This window comes from Athalia rosae, chromosome 3 (genome assembly GCF_917208135.1).
Source record: "Athalia rosae chromosome 3, iyAthRosa1.1, whole genome shotgun sequence".
Classification (NCBI taxonomy): Eukaryota; Metazoa; Arthropoda; class Insecta; order Hymenoptera; family Athaliidae; genus Athalia; species Athalia rosae.
In genome coordinates this window covers 8,827,645-8,841,928 of record NC_064028.1, presented here as the reverse complement: position 1 = coordinate 8,841,928, position 14,284 = coordinate 8,827,645, and the positions used below count along the sequence as shown (strand labels likewise).

General features: G+C 40.4%; 4 protein-coding genes across 6 annotated transcripts; 2 read left to right on the top strand and 2 right to left on the bottom strand.

Annotated features, from left to right (window-relative positions):
- Positions 1-815, bottom strand: LOC105691452 (actin-related protein 2/3 complex subunit 5). Its single transcript, XM_012409926.4, has 3 exons — positions 535-815; positions 382-454; positions 1-306 (listed from the first exon to the last, which is right to left on the bottom strand). Exons 1-3 carry the CDS (start codon positions 669-671, stop codon positions 67-69), a joined length of 450 nt encoding a protein of 149 aa, XP_012265349.1. The 5' UTR covers positions 672-815; the 3' UTR covers positions 1-66.
- Positions 816-882: 67 nt separating this feature from the next.
- On the top strand, positions 883-2,591 carry LOC105691417 (probable tRNA(His) guanylyltransferase). Its single transcript, XM_012409882.4, has 3 exons — positions 883-1,383; positions 1,475-1,719; positions 1,804-2,591. Exons 1-3 carry the CDS (start codon positions 1,023-1,025, stop codon positions 2,296-2,298), a joined length of 1,101 nt encoding a protein of 366 aa, XP_012265305.1. The 5' UTR covers positions 883-1,022; the 3' UTR covers positions 2,299-2,591.
- An 11-nt stretch (positions 2,592-2,602) lies between these two features.
- LOC105691428 (V-type proton ATPase subunit d) lies at positions 2,603-4,823 on the bottom strand. The gene is made up of 6 exons (XM_012409893.4): positions 4,528-4,823; positions 3,998-4,348; positions 3,763-3,920; positions 3,510-3,686; positions 3,351-3,428; positions 2,603-3,266 (listed from the first exon to the last, which is right to left on the bottom strand). Exons 1-6 carry the CDS (start codon positions 4,646-4,648, stop codon positions 3,105-3,107), a joined length of 1,047 nt encoding a protein of 348 aa, XP_012265316.1. The 5' UTR covers positions 4,649-4,823; the 3' UTR covers positions 2,603-3,104.
- Positions 4,824-4,894: 71 nt separating this feature from the next.
- Positions 4,895-9,256, top strand: LOC105691405 (coiled-coil and C2 domain-containing protein 1-like). 3 transcript variants are annotated; one of them, XM_012409862.4, is made up of 11 exons: positions 4,896-5,129; positions 5,236-5,380; positions 5,545-5,657; positions 5,748-6,069; positions 6,142-6,936; positions 7,002-7,363; positions 7,465-7,640; positions 7,733-7,999; positions 8,293-8,331; positions 8,554-8,644; positions 8,754-9,256. In XM_012409862.4, the coding sequence occupies exons 1-11, from the start codon at positions 5,061-5,063 to the stop codon at positions 8,871-8,873; spliced, it is 2,499 nt and encodes an 832-aa protein (XP_012265285.2). In that variant the 5' UTR covers positions 4,896-5,060; the 3' UTR covers positions 8,874-9,256. The 3 variants fall into 3 exon arrangements, with proteins under 3 accessions (XP_020711003.2, XP_012265285.2, XP_012265294.2); XM_020855344.3 differs by lacking the exon at positions 8,754-9,256 and having other exon boundaries at positions 4,895-5,129; positions 8,279-8,331; positions 8,554-8,620; XM_012409871.4 differs by lacking the exon at positions 8,293-8,331 and having other exon boundaries at positions 4,899-5,129.
- Positions 9,257-14,284: the final 5,028 nt, after the last annotated feature.

Genomic DNA, 14,284 nt, shown 5'->3' with positions numbered 1-14,284 from the left:
TGAATTCATAGAATATTTTATTGCTCTAGGCATGAATTTCCAACATTTCTGTGATTGATGGTCAATTTAAGCTCGCTTACTGTCAGAGAGTACCCTGACTATACTTCCAACTCCTCCCACATTGTAAGCTTTCTCGTGCCACAACAACAAATGTCCACTGCTCCCTTCGGAAGGTATTTCAAAACCTCTGTATATGTATTTCATCAATACATCTACAAGTTCCCTGTCTAATTTTGCCACTGCATCCTCAATTTGGTTTGATTTTATACTCAGCAATACCCTCAGTGTCAGGTTCAACGCATTGTCCTATAACAGTAATAGTTTTATTGTGGAATACAAATCTTTGTTGATGGTAAGGCAACAAAGTTTTATGCCAGTTACCTTGACTTGCTGATTTTTACATCCCAACGGCGCAGATCTGAGCACCGCAGTCAAAGCATCTACATTCCTTCCCTTAACATTGTGATAAGGAAAATATTTATTTGTGACAATGAATGAGTAAGTAACTATAAGTAAGACGAATGTAAAGGATATTGTCCAAGCAATGTAATGATTTCATTCTCATCTGGACCAGCGGTTCCTCCATCAGCTTCTTCTTCCTTAAAATTGTCCTCGTTGTATTGGTCTACATCGATTTTGCGGAAAGCAGAGCTTAAAGTACTTTTCGACATTATGACTAGTCGCACTGGCACTTAATTTTTTTTCTATAATTTGACAGGCGCGATTTCAACGAATCAGTTATTTAACGGACGCACTTGTGGTCACACCTCCGTACCTGTCATCGGCATCCGGATCATATTCGTGATTTGCACAGGAGGCGGCGTTGAGGTTCTGGAGGATTGCCAACTGAATAATTTGAATCCCAGTACCCGAGCGCCAACGGTTAGGCACCTGAAATCGCGCGTTTCGCGGCTTCGCATAACCTAGAATTCCGGGAGGAATCGAAGATGCGCCGCGGCGACATAACCGTTCCAAACAATGACAACTGACAATAATACGAAGGTAAACAATAAAAGTCACGGATGAAACCGACACTCTTCACCAGCGTTATTCGTCCCAGTACGCAAATGGTTATAAACAAACCCCTGAGTCTGACTGCATTAACCATGGCAAAAAGTAAGTACGAGTACGTCAAGGATTTTGAGGTCGAAGATAAGTGCCTGCCGAACTGTTGGATCGTCGTCCGTATCGATGGTAGAGGTTTCTCAAAGTTTGCTGATGCCCATCAATTCGTCAAACCAAACGACATAGCTGCCTTGGAGTTAATGAACCGGGCTGCTGTTGCCGTGATGGAGGATTTTAGAGAAATCGTCCTTTCCTATGGTCAAAGTGATGAATACTCATTTGTATTCAGGAAAGACACGCAGCTCTTCAAGCGTCGAGGTAACATGTTTTTATTGTTTTTACCCTTCATTTCCTCAACACCTTTGAATTCTTTGTTGATCATGTTATCAACCACTTGTTTCATTTCCAGGTTCAAAGCTGATGTCCAACGTCAATTCTCTATTCACCTCTGCTTATGTCTATCATTGGCCAAGGTTCTTTCGTGGCAGAGAACTTCACTACCCACCTTCTTTCGATGCCCGAGTCGTGCTTTACCCGACCGATAAGAATCTGAGAGACTATCTCGCCTGGCGCCAAGCCGATGTGCATGTGAACAATTTGTACAACACATGTTTTTGGAATCTCGTGCTCAAGAAGAAAATGACTCCTACCCAAGTGAGTATTACTTGCAATGATCTAGTTGCGTGTAGTTTTAGAAAATTGACTGTCTAAGATCTCATCATTTCTATCTATTTCTAGGCAGAGGAGAAGTTGAGAGGAACACTTGCTGCGCACAAGAATGAATTATTATTTCAAGAATTTGGGATAAATTACAACAACGAGCCACCCACATTCAGAAAGGGAACGACTCTAGTGCGTAAACTTGTGCCTGATGGAAACGGTAGACTGAAACCTCTAGTTGTGGCTTTGGTGGACGATATAATAGGTGATAGATTCTGGAAAGAGAATCCCGAGGTGATAGGACTCAAGAGCTTGGCAACTTTCCAGCCATCCAGCGTTCCAAGCAGCGCCCCTCTTCCTTCTCCAGTGGGGCTTGTAGTGCATCCAGGCCACGTTGCGCACCGTCAAATGAATAACAAGTCGCCAGCTGTAACCGGACGTCCGAATGCTCTAAATGCCCTCAATGCGTTGAACGCAACTGCTGAGGACGGTAATGTAGAGAGAATTCAGGATATGGATAAACATAAAATGCAGTGCGACCAACCCGAGAGTGACAGGAGTCGTTCTAAGTAATAACTTATTTAATTCGCCCCAGCGAAGACGGATTTCCCGTCCATTTCCGTTTGCCGTTATTTTTCGCGGGTTTTTTTTCGCACGGCAGCATCAGAGTAATTTTCGGTGAGACAGAATTTATACGATAACAATTGGCTGGAGACGCATGGTGACAAAAAATGCCAAATCGGAAACGCGTTCCTACGCGGGGTATTATGTAAAGAACGATGATTATGCGAGAGATTATATGAGATATTTTCCAGCAGCCTTGATTATGAATGCGAAAGATAGAAATAAAGTGAACTTGAAAATAATTAGAGGCATATTGACGTGGAATGCGTTATAACTTTATTACTTACGATTTTTTATACAATATGTAGTCATTAAATTAACAATCACACCGCGAAATAATACCGTGGGTACGTAATCTATACCTGTATGTATGCATGGATGTACAAACAACGGTAAGTAAATTGGTTTATGCTGAAGGCTACCATAAAATACACTATATACATGAAATAATTCTATGCTGGAGTAAACATTTGTTGATGTGAACCGGGGCGCCCGTAAATAATTCCAAAATAATTTTGTTGGGGATGAAATGACAGTTGATTCGTACAACGGGCTCGCGGCTCCTTGAGTCGCCCCGGGATCGGAACACGGTGCTGCAAGCTGGGTTGACGGATTCTAAGCTAACTCGAAAGTTGATACTGGAGTGAAACATTGGTCAATCTGCCGCAATTCCATCGATCGGATGAATAATATTACGCAGTGATACCGATACATGGGATATAATAGAGCATTGACCCGGAGCGATGAGAGATTGATTAAAAAATCGGGATGTAGTTGTCGATCTTGGCACGATGTTTTTGCGCAACACACTCCGATATCCATACGATGTTACGGCACTCTTGCTCCTTTAGTTTCAAGTAGCTGTAGAATACCCCGAAGTGGAATTGCTGTAGGAACGCATGCATGTTCAATCGAACCTGGAACAAAAAGGAACAAATCAAGGTGATAATAATGTGGAAAACCAATAAAACTGGTATGAAATTCTTTTAAATTTCTTTCACCTCGTGCTCAAAGAACTTATCTTCCAGAGTCTTGTCTCCTGGGTTGTTTCCAGCGCCCTCGAAAAGAGCACTATACTCCTGTGAGTATTGAATAGTTTCAATTAGAAAACGTCAATCAATTACTAATTAAAGAATTGCACGTGAATGAGAGATTCTCACCGCATAGTATTCTGCTACAGCCTTGACCTGTTCATAGTCGTCGGCTCGAGCCAATGCAGCCAAGCCATCTGGATTCAAACGGCCACAACGGGGATACAACTTCGCACGATCGTCTTTTCCCAATTCAGTGCCAAACGAGTTGATCGTTATGATGATGGCTCGGCGATCGGCTTCGAACTATAATTAATATGTGAAATGTCAGTGCTCTTGAGAGGTCTGATGAAAACTCTGGAGTTGAATTCCTGAAGCTTACCGCCAAGATTTCGCACATGGTATCGGCAGTAGTGCCACCAATGGCAAGGCAGAACTTGTAAAATGCCTCAAGATAAGCTTTGTACAAGGTATTCCTGATGATTTCAATATTCATCTCATCAAGATCCTGCTCTGAGATGCAGTCAACAAAGAATGGGGCTGAGGATAATGAGAGATCATGAAGTAAGTATGTATACTCACATGGAACAGCAAAATACTTGACATCGAATACTTACCGAGTGGCGTGTCAACAAGAACAGCATTGTATAGTTCAGCTGGAGTTGCTGCTACATGTATAGCTTCCATTTGCTCGAAACTTCCCAATGGATGACATTTAGGAATCAACTCTGATATTGGTCTCTGATGAAGTGTCCCAGTAATTAACAGAATGATATTGTCAATCATGTAACTATAGGTAATGAAATCCAAAAAGGTTGAAAGAGGCTGGCAGGAGTGATTTCTCAGATGTTGGAACTCGACGACCAACTTTTCACGTAACTTGTCATCAATAACGCTGACCGAGAGCGGTGACGGCTCATTTGCAAGGAAGCTACCGTAGTCGGTGCCAGCTAAATGCAGCTTCAAATCTAAACATTTCAAATTTGTAAATCATTGGCTTGCTAAAATTGCTAAGCATTAACAAGAGAAAGGAATGAAGGAGAGGATGAGTAACCTTGTACAGAGGGGTTCATGGATAACATTAGCAAGGGGATGGTAAATCCGGAGATAGTTGATCAACCGAATTAGATCTGAGCGAAGTACGTACCCTCCAGGGTTTCACATTGAATCAGATTTAGATAGTCGCTCTGTTGGAGGATTCCGCATTTAAACCCACGGCAAAGTCCCTCCAGGTATCCCCCATCGATGTTGAACATACACCCGTTCATCTTGGTTATTAGTTTTTTGACTCACTATCGAAATTGAATCAACAAATCGTGGTACTGTTACGCGCGGTAAGAAAAAATTCAGGGGAATACGGGACTTGACGTAAAAGACACTCGGGCGATCTGCCTAGACTCGCCCACTTTTTAGCTTGTCGATCATATGACCAGCTGACAACGTGACGTTGTCGAGTTTTGTCGAGTGCGCCGATTACAATTCGCGGCTACTTTCGTGGCCTTTAGAAATCGTCAGAAATCTTTCTATAGTGCCTCCACCTAAAATCTGCCTGTGTATTAACAGAGGACAGTTGATTCAGTAGTGGTTCAGTTCCAGGCGAGATGATAATTGCGCTTTCGTTGTACCCGTTTGTATTTTTGACTTTTTGCTAATCAATAACACCGATCCGAAAAAACAAATATGTTCGGTGGAAAGAAGGAAGTGAAACGTAAGGCGAGACCTGCGGGCCGTGGCGGAAGCCTGGCTCAGGTAATTAATTATTGTCAATATATTTAACAGAAAATTTGATTCTGACTACTAATCCTGACCGCGAAATTCTTCAAACAATCCGTATCACGGTACGATTATTTCTCAGTATGGTTTATTCGACATGCCGAATGATTTGGGTAATGTTGGTGGAATGGAAGGCTTTGACGACAACGACGATAACGATGAAGATTTTGAGGCAGAGCTGGCCGCCTTAACTTCTGGCACTGGGGCAGAGCCTAAAAAACGTAAAGGTACTTATGACAATGATTCATCTTTAATTTTTTCTGATGTTTCATTGTCCCAGTTGAATTATCTATAGATTGTCAACCCTGTCAATGTTCTTCACTATTGTTCGTCAAATGTACTTGACCATTGCACATAATATTAGTGATATTATTTTACTGATGTCCCTTAGCACCTCCTAAAGTACTTCCAAGCGCACGACTGGATGCCATGGTTGCTGAAAGTATGAGGGATATAGGAGATGATGAGGAACTCTCAGGAGATGAAGATGATCCAGACCTATTGGTAGAATCACGTTCTACTGCATTTATTGGAATTCTGATTCTTATAATTTTGTTTGTTTTAATTTTACGAATTGTTATGAATGCGTTATAGGAGGAGCTGAATGAATTAACAGGAGGAGATTCCGAGACAGCTGCGGTTCCTGACGAAGATGAAACTGCTGCAGCTGTCCCAGATGATGGATCTGCTGAAGAATCTGGGGCTACAATAAAACTTCTGGAGGAAAGAATTGCCACTTACACCCTAGCTGTAAAAAAGGCAAATGCTGAAAATGAGGGGGGTCGGGCCCGTAGGTATGCTCGGGGCTTGAAAACTCTGGAAGAGATGCTGGCTGATGCTAAACATGGGCGTCCTATAAATACTGCTGATGTCCCACCCCTACTGCCACCTTCTGCCACTGGTGTTACTAGTCCAGGTGAATAATCTAGCAAACAACGTTCATGAAAATTGGTATATTGCATTTATTTTTTCATTCCGTATTATGCAGATGATAAGCCAAATGTTCCAGTACCTACATCTGAAGGTCCGTCGGAGTTAAAAACGCCGGAGAGTGCCCCTGTTTCTAGTGAGGCTATGGAAGAAAATCTAAGAATGCTCAAAGAAAGACAGCGTGAATATAAGCTAGCTGCACTTGCTTGGAAGAAGGCAGGGAATAATGACGAAGCCATACTTTTAGTTCGAATTTCCAAACAGTTCGATGCCGTTTTTGAGGCACTTAGTGCGGGAAAGCCGGTAGATTTATCGGATATGCCGCCCTCACCGTCTCTCCCTACAACGATACCCTCGGCAAATGATGCACCACCGGTTGCGTCTGTAAAAGAGGACTCCGAAACGCAGCACGAAACTCCACCGCCACCATCGCAAGCAGCCGTTGGTGACGCAGATGGTGACGTTCTAGGTTCAGCCCTAAAAGAACGCCTGGAAGTGTACAAGCGTTCAAAAGTAACTGCAGAAGCTGATGGCAAAGGCGCCAAAGTAAGAATGTATGGCCGCCTTTGTAAGCAATTTGAAGAGGCTATAAAAAAGCACGAGCGTGGTAAGCCAATCGACCTGGAGGATTTACCCACTCCACCTGGATTTCCGCCTCTCGCCACTCTTTTGGGACCTCCACCTGCTGTTGCTTCTGTGCCTAAGCCTCCTGCGGAACCCTTAATAGATGAATCTGAAGCCAAAACAGATCCTGTATCAGAACCGATTCCATCAGCAGACCCCTCCGAACAGTCGGAACCGGCAGCTTCACCAAATAGAAAAGCTCCTGAGCCACCCCCAAGATCAAAGCAAGGTAAAAAAGTTTAATTGGTGACTCATGAGTATAAGATAAATGTAATTTCACATTATTATCTTTAGGCATCAAACCGCAGAGACAAGGACGAACACGGGCCGACAAACAGTTGGCGGAATTGCAACAGCGTCAACATGAACTGAAACAAGCTGCGTTAGCGGCAAAACAGGATGGTGATCTGGAATTGGCCAGGACTTATTTGAGGCAGGCCAAAGGCATGGATCCTCTGATACAAGCTAGTGTGGGTGGGTTACCAGTAGATATGAACTCGGTGCCACTTTCACCGCTTGCTAAATTGCGTTTGGATGAACTGAGCGATTCCGACACTTTTGTCGTCGTCAGTCAGGATCCCGCATCCGTGGAAGGTGGTGGCGACGATCAGCAGATATATGAAAATATGGAGAATCAACTAGTCAAACAAATAAAGGTGAAGGGACCAAGAAATTTTGACTCTACCGATAATAAACAGTTTAGTGAAAAAAGAAATAATTGAATATTTTTTCTTTATTTCAAAAATCTTTCTCGCAGACTTGTTTATCGACACGCGATCATTCCAAGGCTCTTGGCGATGTTCCAGGATATAATCGTTGGGAACGACTAGCGTTGGGATATACTCGCGATTTGGATATGCTTAGAGTTAAGCGGAGAGACGCTCTACCTCCACCTGTGCATCATTACGAAACCAAGACCTATGCTATTGTCCAGTGAGGAATTTATTTGTTATAATTCAGAATCCCAAGTAATGATAAAATAACCTTACTTGATCTTGTTAAATTTTTCTTCTTTTGCCTTGTAGAAGTTGTACAGATCTAGGAGATGCCGACCTAGAGATCAGTATAGTGAGAGGAGTTAATTATCCTCGAGAAGCAGACACCTACGTAATGTTCGAATTCCCATGGCCGACTGATAGTCCACTGTCAAATAGAACATCTACAATTAGGGAAAGTAACAATCCAGAGTATGAAGCGGTGTTTCCTCTGACCGGGGCGATCGATCGCAGTTCCAGGCAGTGCCAGCGGGTCTTTAAAAGACATGGACTCAAGTGCCAAGTCTGGTCAAAAGGGTAACTTACTTTCATTGTCGCGGTTACTTCACAGATTCTTCCTTCCCTTTACCTATCATTTATGAACAAAACTTGTAATTCGTCATTTTATCAGATCCTTGACTCCGCCTTGTTAAAAATCACATTCGTACATAGTTTAATTCAGACAATCTTGAACCGGAATCTCTAGTTGTACATTGTTTGATCGGTTTAGTGCAAAAGTTGGAAATTTAGTAGCAGGTCACTTAAATTTTACTTTGAATGATACGCCCGTACAGATTATCTCAGTAAATAGAATAGGACGTTGCTTGCAGATGCTCGATGAACCTCATCCTGTGTTGCACTCACCCAAGGTAGGAAATTGTCCTGTGTAACGTATAATCAAATTTAATCGTGGGCACATTCGATGTGTGTCGGCATGCGGTATGGAATATCCATGTCCCAAACTCCAAGCTTCTTTCTCCTTGGCCTGAAAGTTCATTAAAACAGCTGCTTAGTTTGCTAGAAGTCATCAAATGTCAGAAAATAATAATCGAACTAATCTTATTTCTTTACATCTTTACATTTGATTTTAGAGGGTTTTTCCGCAGCGACAGCCTTCTCGGTACTGTTACAGTTAAACTGCAGCCTTTGGAAACGCAATGTATCCTCCACGATTCGTTTCCGGTAAGCAATAATTCTATGGGATTTTTTTAATCAATCTGTGAACTTTGCCTGATTGTGAGCGAAGACATTGTCGAGGGATTAGTAAATCATATTTTTCAATTAATTTCAGTTGATGGACGGAAGGAAAGCGACGGGAGGAAAACTAGAAGTAAAGATAAGGTTGAGGAATCCAATTCTTACGAAACAAATCGAACAAGTTACAGACAAGTGGTTAGTCATCGATCGTTAGTGAAATCGATAAGCTTTATGGTAACGCACCACGCCTTGGAGACAGATTCAATTATTATTATAGTTATTCGCCTAGTTTCTGGCAACGTTATAAATTTAGCGAGCGGTATTGCTACCAATGATACCCCGCCAACGACTAATATATCCATCTGCCCGTATCCCGTCTCTTTTAGCTTTTAATAAAGAATAATATTTTCACATTGTCATAATATGATATGTATATTTTATGTACAGATAGGTGTATTTATGTATATGAGACACGTAGTGAAGGCACAGTTTATGTAGCGCAATCGAAAGATTTTTATTTACCTATAAAAACGTGAAAAATCATATACAATTACCTACATGCAAGGGCTTCAATAAAAACAATCGAAGAAATCGGAATTCTGAGGTGAATTATTCGATCCTTGATTGTTACGTGCAGTCATTGAAATTTGAAATAACGAATCTACGCGCGATTTGCGGCTAAACTAGTTCGTTGTTTCGCCACAGATGGTAGCTATGTATTTTAAATATTGCGTACTTTTCAAATTGTTTATCTCAAATCATCGAATATTCGACTCATGTATGTAATAATGACTTCTTTTATTACTTTCCATGTGACCACTTGGATATTAGAACGACAATTTTTTTGTCGGTTTCATTTGCATGTGAAATTGTATATGAATATGAGAACGTATAATTCTCTCGATCTATGTAGCTGTTTCGTACAAAAATATATGTTGGTCAACGAAATTAGGAATTATGAGAACCTTTTCATCTCTTATTTTCACTTGGTATTTTCAACCGGGAAATCTAGCTACGTGCGCGTGTACGTTGAAGAACAATAGACGGAGTAAATTTGGCTAACAATGCATTGTTCGCTGTAATAGCTCACCCATCTCCTATTCCTGGCTGAACGGCAGGCTGAAATTCTGAGGGACTCGTATGTTCTGATTATGCTCATTCTACGGCATTATGATCAAAGTGAATCCTAGACTTAGAAATAATTTCAAAAATTCAATTATCATCCTTTATTTTAATTTTTCCAAATCTCAGAATATTATCACATAAATATCTCGTGCTTCACTCGAACGGGAAATAACGGGAACTAAACATCGTCGGAAACGTGGATCGATGAGCCACTCAGCCGAGTAGCTGGGAGGATGCAGCATCAAAAGCAGGAGGCAACTCGCATCTAGATGCCTGAACGATTGGGAAACAAAACGATTTATTTGCCAATTAGAGAATTGGCGCAGGATCAGCTTTCGCACGAGACTCCCTCACCATGGATTTGGCTATAGCGCGAGCGCATCGTATCCCTAAGGGAGAAAAGGAAACTGAAGAGAAGGAGGGAAGGAAGGAAGGAAGGAAGGGAGGAAGGAAGGGTTGCCGGAAACGTACCACCCACGCTATGTGCCGTAGCCCGTCACACATTGGCTGGCGTTCAAGAACCAGAATTACACGGTTCGTCGAGGGGGAATATTTGCGAAGGCATCGAACAGCAAACCACCTCTTCTGTGTGTACCACCCGGTCCGACCTCGTGTTGACCTTTTGGTCCACGGAAAGCCGCGTGCAAATTAACGATGTTTGCGCCCGAAACCCGTGCCCCCAAAACACCCTTGCCCTCTTCAACCCTTTTCGCAACCGCTCCTGATTCTATGGGTATGAAAAAAATACTACATTTCACGTGATGTACATTAGTCCCATTTTTACATTTTGCCATTGAAACTTTTGCTTTTCCATTATAGTCAGGCGCGGCAGTTAAAAAAAAGCATACATCCGAAGGTTTCTCTTCATCGTTTTCATGCATCGAACACGGTGCAAAAGACTAGTTTTCCTTGAAAATAGTTTAAACTTTTTCCCGCAAGATAACAGATTATTTTTTTTCAGTACGGACAAATCACGTGAAACTTTTAGTTGTTTATTGATTCTTATTTTATCATCATTGCCACAGACGAATTCCGATAAGTGAAGTATGAAGATTTTTTTTTCATTACATAACGTCGAGGCGCGTATTTGATTACGAGATATGAAGGAAATAAAAGTAACATAAAGAATAAAGCGTTCAAATTCGTTTTTCGCTGAATATTATATTATAATTTTTCGTAACAAAAGTAATAACATCATAGATGAGGGACGGACGGAAACTATAATATATCTACCTATATGCATATGTATGTATGTATGTATGTATAGGTAGATATATAGATGCAGGAGCGTGAGATAAAGAGAGGAGTATAAGTGTAAAAAAATAAAAAAGAATAAAGAGGAAAGTGGAAAGTGGAGAAGCTACTAGGATCTAATTTCGCGAGTACTGCAAAAAACATTTTTATACCTTTGCGATGAGTGCATTTAATACGATGTGCTACTCATATACGTATATAAACACATTCGATATACAACTGTAAATATATAAGGGGTGTAAATCTACCTTGTGAAAAAAAAAATTTATCTTGTACGATAACGAAAGCGAAGTTTCTCGGTATAATTCCACATTACACGTGTATGGTATATGTAGATGTATTTCCAATAGGTCCGAACTCTTACTCCAACGGTTTTGTTGTTTTTTTTTTTTCATTTTTAATTCTGTTTTAATTTTTCCCTTTTTTTGCATTCATTATCATATCCATTTGCGCGTACAGTTTAGTTGGATGTAAATCGCGGCAAATATTGTCTAACCGGGCAGCCATAAAGTGGGCGCAGACAATTAGAGAGTAAGTAAATGTACAAGTTAGTTATATAAAGGTATAGCTATACTTGTAGTAGCTATATATAGGTAGGACGGTTTCCTCGTTGGGCATACATCAATAATTATACGTTCGGCATCGAAGAGCGCATCCTCTCGTTGGGGGTTCTTGGATAAAATATATACATACACATTTATACATGTATGTATAGTTTCTCTCTGTTAAACTGCAGCGGTAAAGTTCACCCAGAGCCGTTTTACAGAAGGGATGGGAGAATATGGGGGATGAAGTGGGAAACTGAGGTACATGACGAGAAGAAAATCGGACGGGGGAAATACGGTCGAAGGGGTTAGCAGGTCTGAGATATCCGATAACCTCAGCTCGGACGTAGTCCCGAGCGATTTGAGACATTTTAATCTCAAGTTCCCCGCTCGCTATACCACGTTACAATATTGTTATGTATGTACAGTGTATGTACACAGGTACACGTATGTGTGTATGTATGGTATGTTATATCTGCATCTCATTACGCGCGATACAAACTGCAACATTGTCGTCAAACGATGGTGCTATATCTATGTTATAATTAAATCGTAAAGATTAGATACATTTTATTATACTATATACTTTTCGCGATTACCGCTAATCTTAATTATATTACATGCATGTGTCTGTGTTACACACGCACATTCATAATTATACCGCTGCACGCATGCAACTCTCTGCACATACCGTGCTATATGCTCGTATGCTAAACTGTCAATGATAACACACTTTTTGTCCTAATCGTGGAATAATAATTACGATAACACACGCGGGGAATATTTTAATTTACATTTCATACATCCAATTCTTTTCACAATTTTTCGATTTATTAATGTACCAAGTTCGCATAGCAACCGTATATTACAAGATTTGTTGCAATAATATCGACCAGCGTCGATCGCTATTCTCTATTTTATAACGTACACACATTACAGAAAGAAAATTGTCTCCTAAAAATTACAACTTAACGTGTCAATAAAAACGTTCAATTTCCGCTGCAGGTGCCTTTGCATCGCCGTGACTTTTCGCCTCGGTTTTTGCACATCTCAAATAGGCATACTGTCGCACATAGATGAATATCTTTTTTGGAAATAAACCGCCCTCGTATATTTATGTATATGAATATATATATATTTGTGCAATTTATTCGTATTATCGACGATATTATCAGCTGCATACACATATATGTATACAATCGTGCACGTGTGCATGCATTTCGTCTATAAAAAACAAAAAAAAAAAACAACATATACACGAGGTGACTTCGGTAACTCGGATAGTTTTTGCTTACGACGCGCCTTCTCGACCGGATGTGACGTCAGTGGTTGCAAAGCCGCGCGTGTAAACGGCTGCAGATGGTAGGGTATATTAGATGTGACTTGACACCGTACCGTGCCCCCGTTGGATCTCGCTTTACCCTGACTTTGATCCCTCTCTCTCTCTCTCTCTCGTTATTTCTCTTATTGTTCGCTCTTTTGTATGCTACGGAGATCAGCTCTGCACTGTGTTCAACATCATCGTGAACACTTCTTATCTTTTTTTCTCACTCGATGCGACGAAAATATTTTTTTTATTACTACATGTATACGTGTAGGATGTTTACACCTATATTGCTGCAGAATGAAAAATTCAATTAAATTCATCGACATAGTTTGAAAATTATACATTTCTCGTATAATATACAGGAATTGTTAGAGATTGACAACAATGAAAGAAAATTTTGGAAATGATCAAATATATAATTGTATTGTAAATTAATGAGAAAATAAATATTTGAAAGGATGCAGCAGCGGGTTATATACTATACATATGTAGATTAAAGTTTCGGAAAGTCCAGAAAACATCGGATCCGATAAGAAATGCAAACCGTAGGTAGCATGAATTTGCATTGCAGACTAGACTCTGTGTAATAATACTATTCTAAGCTCAGTCTATATACATTAATTTGATCCAGCCCACTTACGAATGATCTGAATTTATTGCACATCAGGTATAGGTGAAATGTTTTTCATCTTACATCGATTCAGAATAAAAGGAAATGAAAAAAATAGAAAGTAACAAATATTGCGCCTGCAACGAGATGATATACAATCAATTTCCTCTGAAACAATGGGGTGAAAAATTGAGGGTCGTTAATAATAATGCACCAGTATATATATTTGGTCTGTATATGTAGGTAATATCTCAAATCTCGGTGACAAATATGGCGGGACTTCCGTCATTGGCCGGAAACCGCAAAATGACCAGGATCCGGTTCTGCATTCGCCCGACTCCTGCTGCAGCAACGCCATTATACTCGCTGCGACCCCTCCATTTATGGTAGATATGATTTCTTGCCTGATCTATAAGCTATGTGTATATAGGTATATTCTTTCACTCGGACGAACGATTTATTTTAAGTAAACGTATACGTATTTCTACGCCCCGCAAACGGTACGGGTGTACGTACGGAACCCCGAAGAAAATATTAATTCCTCTCTTCCTTTAATTACGCTCTCCCTTTTTTATTTTGTACACAATCGACACAGTTCTATATGATTCCTTCTTACATTGGAAGTTTAGGTCCGAAAAACATTTGGATTATCGTATTTTCTTCGTTCGGAAAAAATATTTCTCATACGGTTCGATATAAATAAATCAAATATGCAATAAATCTAATATAAAAAAATTAATATGTAAATTTAATATTTTTTAATA

Excerpts from the sequence above, each read along its gene's own strand:
- LOC105691452 (XM_012409926.4), bottom strand. The coding sequence starts at position 671 with ATGTCGAAAAGTACTTTAAGCTCTGCTTTCCGCAAAATCGATGTAGAC. Across the intron at positions 455-534 it reads ATCATTACATTGCTTGGACA|GGGAAGGAATGTAGATGCTT; the intron begins ATATCCTTTACA and ends TCACAATGTTAA. Across the intron at positions 307-381 it reads GTAAAAATCAGCAAGTCAAG|GACAATGCGTTGAACCTGAC; the intron begins GTAACTGGCATA and ends TTACTGTTATAG.
- LOC105691417 (XM_012409882.4), top strand. The coding sequence starts at position 1,023 with ATGAAACCGACACTCTTCACCAGCGTTATTCGTCCCAGTACGCAAATG. Across the intron at positions 1,384-1,474 it reads GCAGCTCTTCAAGCGTCGAG|GTTCAAAGCTGATGTCCAAC; the intron begins GTAACATGTTTT and ends TTTCATTTCCAG. Across the intron at positions 1,720-1,803 it reads AGAAAATGACTCCTACCCAA|GCAGAGGAGAAGTTGAGAGG; the intron begins GTGAGTATTACT and ends ATCTATTTCTAG.
- LOC105691428 (XM_012409893.4), bottom strand. The coding sequence starts at position 4,648 with ATGAACGGGTGTATGTTCAACATCGATGGGGGATACCTGGAGGGACTT. Across the intron at positions 3,921-3,997 it reads TCTTGTTGACACGCCACTCG|CCCCATTCTTTGTTGACTGC; the intron begins GTAAGTATTCGA and ends CATTATCCTCAG. Across the intron at positions 3,429-3,509 it reads CTGTAGCAGAATACTATGCG|GAGTATAGTGCTCTTTTCGA; the intron begins GTGAGAATCTCT and ends CAATACTCACAG.
- LOC105691405 (XM_012409862.4), top strand. The coding sequence starts at position 5,061 with ATGTTCGGTGGAAAGAAGGAAGTGAAACGTAAGGCGAGACCTGCGGGC. Across the intron at positions 5,130-5,235 it reads GTGGCGGAAGCCTGGCTCAG|TATGGTTTATTCGACATGCC; the intron begins GTAATTAATTAT and ends ATTATTTCTCAG. Across the intron at positions 7,641-7,732 it reads AAGACCTATGCTATTGTCCA|AAGTTGTACAGATCTAGGAG; the intron begins GTGAGGAATTTA and ends TTTGCCTTGTAG.